The 10,973-nt window shown below is 42.1% G+C and overlaps 1 protein-coding gene across 7 annotated transcripts in view; it reads left to right on the forward strand.

Moving 5' to 3' along the window:
- The window catches only part of RGL1 (ral guanine nucleotide dissociation stimulator like 1), a 251,420-nt gene that overhangs the window by 106,352 nt on the left and 134,095 nt on the right, over positions 1-10,973 (forward strand). For 6 of the 7 annotated variants that reach the window (XM_035010628.1, XM_035010629.1, XM_035010630.1 and 3 more), the window contains one exon: positions 10,695-10,805. In XM_035010628.1, the coding sequence (XP_034866519.1) occupies positions 10,695-10,805 (111 nt within the window). Of the gene's footprint in view, positions 1-9,498; positions 9,655-10,694; positions 10,806-10,973 lie in introns of those variants that run through there. The other variant, XM_035010632.1, reaches the window with a different exon arrangement.

A 10,973-nucleotide genomic window follows, 5' to 3' on the forward strand; every position in this document is an offset into this window, starting at 1 on the left:
CTGCTTCTCCCTCTGACCCTCCCCCTCTCATGTGCTCTCTCTCTCTCAAATAAATAAATAAAATATTAAAAAAAAATACAAAATATTAAAAAAAAAGACATTAGATAATTGATGTGCAATCCACAATCAGCTCTCCAAAGTGGTAAAATTCACTTTTCTTTGTGTTCTTGTGTGTTTCTGTGGGAGTAGTTCCCTGTTTGCAGCATACTGGTTAATTATTGTTAAAGTGATACTTCCGTTATATATGTTTTTCTTTCCTTTCCACCTTCTCAAAAGTTCTCCTTTAAGGCAGAAACTTTCCATTCTTGGTTTCATCCAAAAGACAAATATTTCTGGGAAAACACTGCATTTAAGCTATTCAGCAATTCTAGTGTTATGTAACTGACCACACTAAGACTTTCAATTAACTTTGGTTGCATTTTATTGAAGAGTGTCACAGAATAGAATGACCAGTGATAATTTAGAAAAAAAAATTTATATGTTTTTAAACAGGGAAAATCCTCTTCAAATATGTGTAGTGTCTTGTGGTAATGACAGGAGATAAATTGCCTGTCATTTTAAGCATTCTAAAGTCCATTGACTGTATTCCAAGACTGACTTGAGTGTATTTGAGAATTTTTAATCACAGTGAGCTTTCCTTCAGCATTAGTTTCCATAACCCACACTCTCCTTGTTCCTCTTTCCCTCTTGCTTTCGTCTCTGGTTATTTTTGTTTGGTGTTCCGTTGTGGGTGCATCTTGAGACTGTGTAGACTCTGCTTCTCTTCCACTCAGGAGGAATCATGGGAATTCATGGTCTTGAACAACTCCCCGTACACATAGTAACTTGCAACTACTTGGCGTCTAGTGTTTATCTTTCCTTCCTATCACTCTTCAATATCTTTTTCTTTCTCCCCAGAACTGAGCTGATATTTCTTCCTGAAAGCAGAGAGTCCTTTATTATTTATTTCTCTTTATTTCCATGTCCCCTTGTCAATCCTAGTCTTAAAACCTTGCTTTCCCCTCTCATTTACTTGCAACATGCTGCCTGTCATTAAGTTGTGACATTTATTTTTCCAAAATGTCACCCCAATTCCTTTCTTTAGTTCAAAATTCTTGTCTCAGCCTAGGTGTTAATTGTTTGGCATGTATGTACTTTATTGTATTGTTTCCTGTCAGATCGCTCTGTCTCTATGCTGTCCCCCTCTGACCAACCTATGGACAAGTATTATAATCGTCTTGTTCACCGTCTGTTTTATCATTTCGATTTCCTTTTAAGAAAAATGTCAGAATCTCTGCCATCCAGCTATTTTATCTGACTATATGAGCCTCTTCTCCAACCAAATACCATCCTCTGACCTGCCATCTCTCCTGCTGAAAGTCTGTCTTTTCTTCCTCCGAGTCCATGTTTCTCTTTTTCCTCAAAAGTCATGGTCAACACAATCTCAATAAAGACTGTAATGACCTGCAAGTCCTTTAGGATTGTGTGCCTCCTGATGGAGGTGGTCATGTCCTCTCAGTGACACATTGCTCTGTTGGCCCTGTTGTCTTAATCTGGACTTGCTGATCTGTGGCTTTATGAAGTCGTTTTCCAGTTTCTCCCCTGATGTCCTTTCCTTGCTTTTAGAGTACAAACAACCTAAAGATAGAGACAACATCTAAGATTTATTTGTATCACTCAACAATTACAAAGCACTACTGAATTTACAGCATGACTTTATGTGTCTGTACCTATCAATCGATCATAGTTATTTATTGAGCATCTCCCATGTGCTACGCACTGTGGGAGGTGCTAGAGAACCATGAAGAGAAAAAAAATAAATTGCCTCTGCCCTCATAGAGTTTGGGGGAAACAGACATTTATCAAATAGTCATACAATGAAATGTAAAATTATGACTGTGGTGGAGTTACAAAGAGAAGATCATGGTGCCAGGAGAGCACAAATAGGGGGATTGAACCCAGTTGGGAGAGAAGAGGGAGGAGTGTCCCAAGAAGGAGAATCGCAGGTGGAAAAGCTCTGCAGTGGACAGGGGCCAGATGTAGTGAAGACATTGCAAAAAGACCGGGGTTGCTGGAACTCAGAGAATGTATGTAGAATTGAGCGAAAGGAGCCTGGAGAGGTAGGCAGGGGCCAACCTGGGCAAGGCCCTGTGGGATATGAAAAGGATTTAGGTTTTTATCATTAGCAATGGTGAGCCATTGGAGGGATTTAAGAATAGGAGGGGATGCTATGGTCATTTGAAAATACCACTCTGGTCACTGTATGGAGGTGGAATGAGGTGGGCAAGAATACCAGGCACAGTATCTTTCTGTGCTTTGTAGCAACTCAGTAACTGTTGCTCATTGACTGAACAGTTTGTGGGGCTTACAGTTCTTTCTGGGTTCACTGCACCATGAATTTTTGGCTTCAAGCTGCAAAATCTTGAGTTACTTGATATATGTGTCTGAGTTTTAATATAGGCAGTCTCCCTTAACTTTTGCAAATTGTTGATCTGACCAAAACAACAACAGACAACATTCACTGAGAATTTACCTTGGTGCTGGATACTGTGCTAAAGGCTTGATGTGTATTATCTCATTTAATTCTCAGTGTGGGCCAGTGAGGAAGGTGTTTGTATTCCTATTTTGTGTGGGTTTAGGGATATGAAAGATCTTGCTTCAGAGAGGAGTGAGGGATCTAGGACTCACACCTAGGTATTTCTGACTGGAGCCATCACTCTTAGTCACGATGTTCTAGCACTTCTGGTTCATTTGAGCTTTCAGTACCACTTCAGTACCATTATAATAGAAAAAGGTTGTTCCTTTAGCCTAAAACAAGAGATGATTTGGCTAATTGCCCTCCTCCCAGCTCCACCCAGAATCTTGGTCAAAGCCCTTCATGGCATCAGGTCACCCATCCTCCACTTTGCAGAAGGTTTTATTATAAATCACACAGACCTGGCATCATGTCTGAGATGACTGTTGGATGTTTTGATCTTTTCAACCATCTGAATAAATCTCTGTCCTTTTTTCTTTTACAGAAATCTATAATTAGATGAGGTAATAATGCTTATTAGCCCAAGTTACAAATAGTATTCCAATAACTAACTTCTTCCTCAGGCAAGTATCATCAGCATCAATTCAGAGTAAATGCCAGCGATCGGTAAACTATTAGTTGAAAAACATTAGCCATCATGGCCAGAGGAGTCCTTTGCCTTTGGCCTACCATCTGTCCAGTGCTGTTTGTTTATGTTTCTACTGTCTTCATTTTCTACCCGCTGTGGCAGGCTCTTCTTTAGCTCTAATAGGTCCATCTAAAATTGGCTTGTAATTTGCTTGCCTAAATAAGAGAGCCTAATAACAGAGCATTGAGAATTTTTAATTTGTAGTATCTATGATAATTAGTAAAAGCACTTTGGGCCCTCAGAAAATGGAAGCAAGTCATCTTTGACCAAGCACGACTGGTTCTTTACCCTTTGCAAAGCAAGGTTGAAAGTTCAAGCAAAGAGGAGGTGAATGGGGGCAATCCCAGTTAGCAGACCTGGGAGCAACCATAGTGGGATGCCCAGCTAATCGTGGGAGGCTGAATATGGAAAGTTCATTGAGGAACCACCCAGCCTGCAAGACTGAAGACTAGGAAGAAGTGTTTCATAGGGAGGTTGAAAGGATTCAGTCATTCGCAGTTTGACAATACATTGATATTGTTGGAGGAAAGGGGTTAAGAATTAGCAGATTTATTTGCTTACGTCCTCCACCAAAAAGTTTTAGGGAATTACAAATTGCTGAAGATACAGTTTATAAATAAAATATTGAAAAAGGGCCTTTGTTGATTTCACTCAAAGCGAGAAAGGTTTTCAAACTCATCTGTTTAGGTAAGGGCTATGGGCAAGTAGAGGCGATATGCACTTAGTGCTGCTAAGTGTGGAAGGAGAATCCTGACCTCTTGCTTTTTAGTTTTTTTCACATATTTGTTGTTGCTGTTATTCTTACTGCTCTCTTAGGACTGTTTTCCTCTGAAGTTTTGACTGGGCCTAAGACCTTACAGTCCAGCATTGAGTTTGAGGACAAAACCAAGGCCTTCCCGTATCTTACCATCTCACGCTAATGTTGCCATTTTCCAGACAAGTTTCTAAGTATTTATTTCCAAGCACAATGTCTGTTATACTTGCACTGTCCTTATTTTTCTGTCATGCAGAAATTATTTATTTATTAATAATTTATTATCCAAGTAAACAACCAAACATGCAAAGAACATGCTGGGAAAGAATGTGGGGGGTAGGGAAGGAAGGAGATACATTTTTATTCAAGACCTCTTATATTCCAAGAACTCGATTTGGTGCTTTATATAATAGTTTATTTAACACTCCTGATAAGCTTGAAGGGGAACAGATGAGGACACTCAGGCTGTGAGAAGTGAAGGTCAGTCCCTTGGTTGGAAAGCTTCTAGAACTGAGATTCAAACTCTGGCTTTCAGATGCCAGATGTCCCCTCACTCACCCGGCACATAATTACTCCATGTCATGCTGCCTACATAAATACACTCTATCATAGTTTTTGTATTTTTCACTTTTTCTTGCATCCGGAGAGGTAGAATAAAATCTAGGAAGAGAGGCCAGTGAATAGATAAATGAATGGAGGGAAGATATAAACTACATATTTCCACTTGTAGGTAGATTCTCTTAAAGAATCAGCTGCTTATGTCTGCTCTTAACCAGCTATCTCTTTATTGGCTCTGGTGAAACTGTAAAGTAAGAAAGTTTTTCCCTTCAATTTGGGGTTCTTCCATATATCTGTCCTCTTTCCTGTGAAATCCTAGGATCCTTGTATTGCTACCGACTTATCAGTGGCCACCAAATATGGCAATATGAAACAATCCCTAGCAATATCCTATTTTTAAGGATTGATCTTTGCTTCCCTCCCGACATCAAATTTTTAAGTGCGCAGCACATAATGTTAGCTATAAGCACAATGCTGTCCAGTAGTTCTCCAGAACTTTTTCATCTTGAATCACTGAAACTTTATACACACTGAACAGCAGCTCCCTATTTTGCCCTTCCCCCAGCCCCTGACAACCACCACTTTACATTCTTTCTTTCTTTCTTTTTTTTTAAGATTTTATTTATTTATTTGTCAGAGAGAGAGAGAGCACGCACAAGCAGGGGGAACTGCAAGCAGAAGAAGAAGCAGGCTCCCCACTGCACAGGACTCTGGGATCATGACCTGAGCCGAAGGCGGACACTTAACCGACCACCCAGGCACCCCATGTACTTTCTGCTTCTATGAGTTGGACTACTTTAGATACCTCACATAAGTGAAGCAGTGTTTGTCCTTCTGTGACTGGCTTCTTTCACTTAGCATTATGCTCTCGAGGTCCATCCATATAGTAGGCATATTACAGGATTTCCTTCTTTTTTAAAGATGAATAAAATTCCGTAGTAGGTGTGTCCATATCACATTTCCTTTATTTTTTCATCCATTGATGGACAGTTAGGTTGCTTCCACATCTTGGCTATTATGAATAGTGCTGCAATTTGATCATGGAAATGCAAATACCTCTTTCAGATCTTTAGTTCAGTTGTTTTGGATGAATATGCAGAGGTGGGATTGCTGGATCATGAGGTAGTTCTATTTTTAGTTTATCAAGGAAACTCGGAACTCTTTTCCATAATGGCTGAGCCAATTTATATTCCTACCACCAGTATACAAGGTTTCCCTCCCCTCCACATCTTAGCTAACGTTTTTTTCTTTGTTTATTTGAATAATGGCCATCCTTACAGGTGTGAGGTGATATCTTATTGTGGTTTTGATTTCCAACTCCCTGATGATTAGGGATGCTTTAAGTTAAGCATCTTTTCATGTACCTGTTGGCCATTTGTATCTCTTCTTTGGAGAAATGTTTATTCATTCTGTGCCCCTTTTTAAATTGGGCTATTTTGTTTGTTTTGCATATCTTTTCTGTTGAGTTGTAGAAATTCCTTATATGTTATAGATATTAACTCCTTATCTGATATGTCGTTTGCAGGTATTTTCTCCCATTTGGTATGTTGCCTTTTAACTCTGTTGATTGTTTCCTTTGCTGTGTAGAAGCTTTTTAGCTTGATCTAGTCTTGCTCATCTGTTTTCGCTTGTGGTGTCATAGCCATGAACTCATTGCCATGACCAGTGTCATGAAGCTTTTCCCCTATGTATTCTAGGAATTTGGTGGATATCCAATTTTCCCAGTACCATTTGTTGAAGAGACTGTCCCTTTCCCATTGTGTGTTCTTGGCACCCTTGTCAAAGAGCAGTTGACTATATATGTTTGGGTTTATTTCTGGGTTATTAGGTTCCTTTGTTTTATTATTTGTCTGTCATTATGCCAGTTCCATGCTGTTTTAATTACTGTAGCTTAGTAATATGTTTTGAAATCAGAAACTGGGACACTTCCAACTTTGTTCTTTTTCAAGATTGCTTTGGCTTTTCAGTATCCTTTGTGGTTCCATATGAATTTTAGGATTTTTTTTCTATTTCTGTAAAAAATGCTATTGTGATTTTGTTAGGAATTGCATTGAATCTGTAGATTGCTTGGGGTAAGCATGGATATTTTAACAATATTAAGCCTTCAAATCCATGAACACCAGGTGTCTTTCCATTTACTTGTGTCCACAAGTAAATTGTTAGAACTAATAAGTGAATTTATTAAAGTTGCAGGATGCAAAATCAACATATAAAAATCAATTGCATTTCTACACACTAACAATGAACAATCCAAAAATGAAATTAAGAAATCAGTCCTATTTACAAAAGCATCAAAAAGAATAAAAACTTAGGAATAAGCTAAGCCAAGGAGATGAAAGACTTGTACACTGAAAATTACAAAAATTGCTGATCTCCTTTTAACAAAACTTGACCTGTCCTCTTAGGACCATGCTAGGTCATGGGCAAGGTAATCTGGTAAATAAATTCAAACTTAATTATAAATGGCTTACTGGTTTATCCTTCCCACATATTGGCCAGGAGTATTTTAACCCAAAGGTATGTGTAATAAGGTAATACTGTCTGAGCTGCCTACAGGTGAAATATTTTTAAATGAATATTTTAAAAATTGTAAAATGCAATGCTTGATTGCACTACCTAGTATAACCAGACCTTTTTTTTTTTTTTTTTTTTTTTTGTGGCTCAGCACTGAACAAAATCACATGCACATTATCAGGTATAAATACAAACAGTTATTCTTGGAAAACCTCTCTGAAATTATAATGTAATTTAGTAAGAAGACATGATTTCAGATTTCCCCACATTGCATACATACACAACTTTTCAGTGAGTCTGGGAAAATACAGTTTGGGAGAAGTGCAATGATACGGGAATGGAACTTTTTTTGATCTCTTACCATGTGACAATTTGCATACATTTTTCATTTAATCCTTCTTTAAACTTAATAGATAGATGTTTTTCCCATTTTACAGATGAGGAAACTAAGGCTCAGGGAGGTAGCACCCAAGTTCACTCTTTTTTTTTTAAAGATTTATTTATTTGAGAGAGAGTGTGAGAGAGAGCAAGAGAGAGCGAGCAGGGGGTTGGGGAGAGGAGAGAGAGAATCCCAAGCAGACTCCGAGTTGAGCATGAGCCCGACGTGGGGCTCGATCCCAAGTCCCTGAGGCCACTACCAGAGTGGAAACCAAGAGTTAGAGGCCCAACCAACTGGGCTGCCCAGGCACCCCACCCCTAAGTTCACTCTTAATTTAAGTGTGGATTTGAAGCTGGATCCATTTGCCTTGAAACCTGTTTTCCCTTTATATGCCAGGTGGCCCGCCAGGGAATTGGTGGAGTAGAAAAGAGGGTGATGAGATCTGAAAGCTGAGCGGGGCCTTGTGAGTTATAAGCTGCTCTGTCTGGGAAGGCTTCCTGCGAGGGGCGGGGCTGAGAAACTGCTTGATACCCCTGAAGTGAAAAATTTTCAGTCGTCTCGAAATGGACGGCCCCAAATCGGGTTAAAGTAGTGGTGAAGTTAATCTTATGGGTTGCTTAACTGTCCTCAGGTGCATTTTGTGATCTTTGAGATCCCTGAATAGGTAGGTCCTCTAGGGGTGAGCCAGGGGACCTGGGGATGGCTTAAGGAGGAGGGGGGTATGGCCTCCACATGATTTTCCTCTAGACGCTGGGCACACTCTGTCCTGGTGATCACAGGAGGATCTAGTCTATGTGCTTTTACTTTTTTTAAGTTATAGAAACAACCACTTGGGTTTTATAAAAAGAGCATGCACTCTCTCCACAGTTACTGAGCTGAGTAGGTTCTGGTTATCTGAGAGAAACTTGGCTGAGTGACTTCAAGATGTTCTCAAGTGTCCAAAATCCTTTTGTTTCTCCTTGATGTGTCCTCGCTGTCATTTATTCTGCTCTCCTGGGAACATCAGTACACATGATTCTCCAGCTTTTCAGCTCATGATGTATTTATTACAGAACCAAATCCTAGCCTTACGCCTTAGCATGGCAATTAGTGAGAGGGCTTTAAAAACAAATTTAAAGGTGATTGAATCCAGTTAGGGGGAATAGTATTACAGACATGAACTCTAAGGTTTCTTGTAATTGGTGTGGCATTCTGTCATGTGCCAAAGTTTGAATACATTATCATCTGGTATCGTGCTGTTGATTTATTAAAATTGGATCCAAAAGATGTTATAATCTTTTTGTCCTGGTAGCAGATCTTTCTGTTATGACAAACCTGCCTCCGGCAATCTCCTCATGAAGGGCTCCTTCCTTGCTGTTGTGATTCCGCTGTGTCCCTTCTGTAGGAAAGCTCAACCCATGGCTGTCTCACAAAGACTCACGGAACCTCCCGGGCCACTGATGGCTCGCTTTCCACGCTGTCAGTCTCAGCAAAACCCTTTCCTGCTTCGTCTCCTTCCCACCCACAGTGGCCAGTTACTATGGATGAGCCTTATCATAATGGGTGGTGGAAGAAAGTCCAGAGCAATTTCCTGTTGGCAGCATGCTGATGCAGCACCCGGTACAGCCCCTGGGCATGGGTTTTGGAATATCCTCCGACCATTTCTTTTTTGTCCTAATGAAAAACTTCCTGGCTTGGAGTACTGCTCCTGTCTTCGGGGCAGCTCTGATTTAATCTAAATTCAGGAGGTAACAAAAGTTTTCCTGACCCTCTCCTCCCATCCTTTTGGCACTGCCCCCTCCCCCTTTATCTCTTAGCGAAGGAAGAGGACACACACTTGGATTCCCCCCCATCCCCCCGCCCCCACCCCCCGACCGCACCCGGTCCCTTTTTGGCAGTTTGGTGACCATCCAGGAAACCCGAGCACCTTGAAAGGGTTGTTTCCAGATCGCCTTCGGAGCTGCTGAAACTATTGCATGCTCACTTGATGCATGGGATTCCAGAAAGCGAGTGTGCTCGGAGCACAAACAGGAAAGCCTGACATCACGGAGCGGCGGAGCGGCGCGGGGAGGAGTCTGCGGCGCCCTCGCTCGCCGCGCTCCCTTTGTGGCCCGAGTCGCGCGCACCGGCGGCGGCGGCGGCGGCGGCGGCAGGGGCAGCGCGCGGGTCTGTGCTCGCTCGGGGCGCGGCGGCTGCGCGGGCGGTGGGTTGGGGGCGCGGCGGCCGCGGCGGCCGACACTGCGTGGACCCCGGAGCAGGGCGCACCATGCCGCGGCCGCGGACCGGAGAGAAACCTGAGAATGAAATTGCTTTGGCAAGCTAAAATGGTAACGAGAGCTCTGCCTTCTCCCGAGGCTTCTCTGGTGGGGACTCTTCTCCCGCTTTCTCTGGGCGTGTTTTGGACTCACTCGGAGCGAACGCAGCCATCCGATCCCCTGCTCGGGAGCTGAGGCTTTCTCGCTCTGCTTTGTATGCCTTCCTCTCGGCGTGTCTTCTCCCTCTCATCGCACCTACTTTCTCGCCAGTAGCCTTTGGTGTGTCTGGGGCAGCTGTTTGTGGGGAAGGGAAAACTTGTCAGGACCGAGAACTGTTAGTCGGGGTGGCCCCGGGAGCGCCTCTGCGTCCCAGTGGCTCTTTAACAGAACTTCAGGTTTAGCTGGGGACGTGGAAATCCAGGGAGTCGCCGCACGCGTCTTACTTTAAGTTGCATGATGCTGTGTTGCTTTTTTTTGGTTTTAGTTTGGTTTGGTTTTTTTGCACTTGCCAGATTATTTTACGGAAATAACTTTCTACCCCCGACCGCGCTCACTCTTTGGGTCCCAACGCAGCAAGAGGAGAAAAAGACACGGGAAGCATTTCACTTCCAAAGGAGAGAGGACTCTTGGCATTTTAAACACTTGTTTGTGCCTGAGTTTAAAATGTAGTATGCTCAAATAACTGAGCCATTATGAAAGTAGTACCAATTTTTTCTACCAACGAATTATTTTTCCTTTCACTTATGGGGAGGGGAGTTAACCAGGACTAAAATCACAGTGTCTTAAGGGGAGGGGGAAGAAAAGACTTTAAAAGAACAACAACAGAAAAAGCAAAACAAAACCTAAGATATGTGAGTGAGTCTAGGAAAAAGAACTACATGGAAAAGTCCGGGGATCCTGATACCACAGGAAAGGACTGGGAGCCAAGAAAATTTCAGCATTCCCTCTATCGCAATGTGTCTTATATTGCTCTGATGGTAATATTTATTTTGAACAGCCCATCTTGTGCCCTGAGTGCTGGTGTAAGCAGTAAAGCAGCTGGGATAGATTGTGGTTAGCAGAGAGGAAAAAAAAATACTCTTTTTCTTTCTCTTTATCCCACCCCCTGGCAGAGCTCGATTCAGGACTGGGGTGAAGAGGTAGAGGAAGGCGCTGTGTACCATGTCACCCTCAAAAGAGTCCAGATTCAACAGGCTGCCAATAAAGGAGCAAGATGGCTAGGGGTGAGTAAAGCCGGAGAGACTGCGAACTTTGGAGTTGCAGTGTCTGTTGTTCTGTGAATATCATCATTATTTAGCAGAGGCAGGCTTTTCTTCTTCTTCCTCTTTCTCCTTCTTCTTTCTCCTTCTTCTTCTTCTTCTTCTTCTTCTTCTTCTTCTTCTTCTTCTTCT

This window comes from Mirounga leonina, unplaced genomic scaffold, assembly GCF_011800145.1.
Source record: "Mirounga leonina isolate KUSES-001 unplaced genomic scaffold, KU_Mleo_1.0 Mir_154, whole genome shotgun sequence".
NCBI classification, from domain to species: domain Eukaryota; kingdom Metazoa; phylum Chordata; class Mammalia; order Carnivora; family Phocidae; genus Mirounga; species Mirounga leonina.